A 953-nucleotide genomic window follows, 5' to 3' on the forward strand; every position below is an offset into this window, starting at 1 on the left:
ATTTTTTCCTTTTTATGTGAATTATTATTTTTGTTATTCATTCTTTTAAAAATATATTTTAAGCAAAATTAATTTATTTAAAAATACACTTGTTTATATCAAATATAATATATATATATATATATATATATATATATATATATCACACCTTCTAACATAAAAAAAATAAAAGCATACATATCATTTATTTTTTATTTGGGCCTAATAAAACAAATATTAAAAACTTTACAAAATGAAAAATATATATATATATATATATATATGTAAGTATGTATTTGTGTATGTATTTATTTATACTTTTATAATACAGTGATATAAAAAAATTTATGGATGCATATATGTTTATTTACTAATAATATATTCCAATGTAGGCTTAAAAAAAAATATATATATATTTTTATAATATATATAAATTAACCATATATGCGTGGAAAAAAAAAGATAAAAAACATTGGATAATTATAAAAATTTTTAAAATGATAAAATATATATGCATATATAGATAAATATATAAAGATACATAATATTTATATATTCTTTGTAGAAATAAATAAGACCGACATAAATATTATATATATATATATATAATATATTCTCTCTATTTTTTATAATTTTTTCACGACATATATATTTATATGTATATATAAATATATGTACTTTTTTAAATTATATATTGAATTTCTAACCATCCACATATTATATATATGAAGTGATGTTTTTTTTATATTTTATTAAACTTTTATTTTTTTTATTTTAAAAATTAATTTATTAATATTTTTATATATACAACGTTTTTTTAGTTTTCTTTTTGTTTTTCTATTTTTTCATTTGGTTTGGCTTTTTTTTAATAAAATGAATTAAAAAATAAATATATATTAATTGTATATATATATATATATATATAATATAAAATAATACATATCTTTTATTTTTTTAATAAAAATTAAAAAATT

General features: G+C 12.4%; 1 protein-coding gene across 1 annotated transcript in view; it reads right to left on the reverse strand.

Annotated features, from left to right (window-relative positions):
* The window catches only part of PGSY75_1006100 (putative CCR4-NOT transcription complex subunit 5), a gene marked incomplete at both ends in the record, with an annotated part of 1,162 nt that extends 1,121 nt beyond the window's left edge, over positions 1-41 (reverse strand). Inside the window, one exon of the mRNA XM_018785828.1 lies at positions 1-41. Within this exon, the coding sequence (XP_018641446.1) occupies positions 1-41 (41 nt within the window).
* Between the last annotated feature and the right edge of the window lie 912 nt (positions 42-953).

The sequence above is a fragment of the Plasmodium gaboni genome, chromosome 10 (genome assembly GCF_001602025.1).
Source record: "Plasmodium gaboni strain SY75 chromosome 10, whole genome shotgun sequence".
Classification (NCBI taxonomy): Eukaryota; Apicomplexa; class Aconoidasida; order Haemosporida; family Plasmodiidae; genus Plasmodium; species Plasmodium gaboni.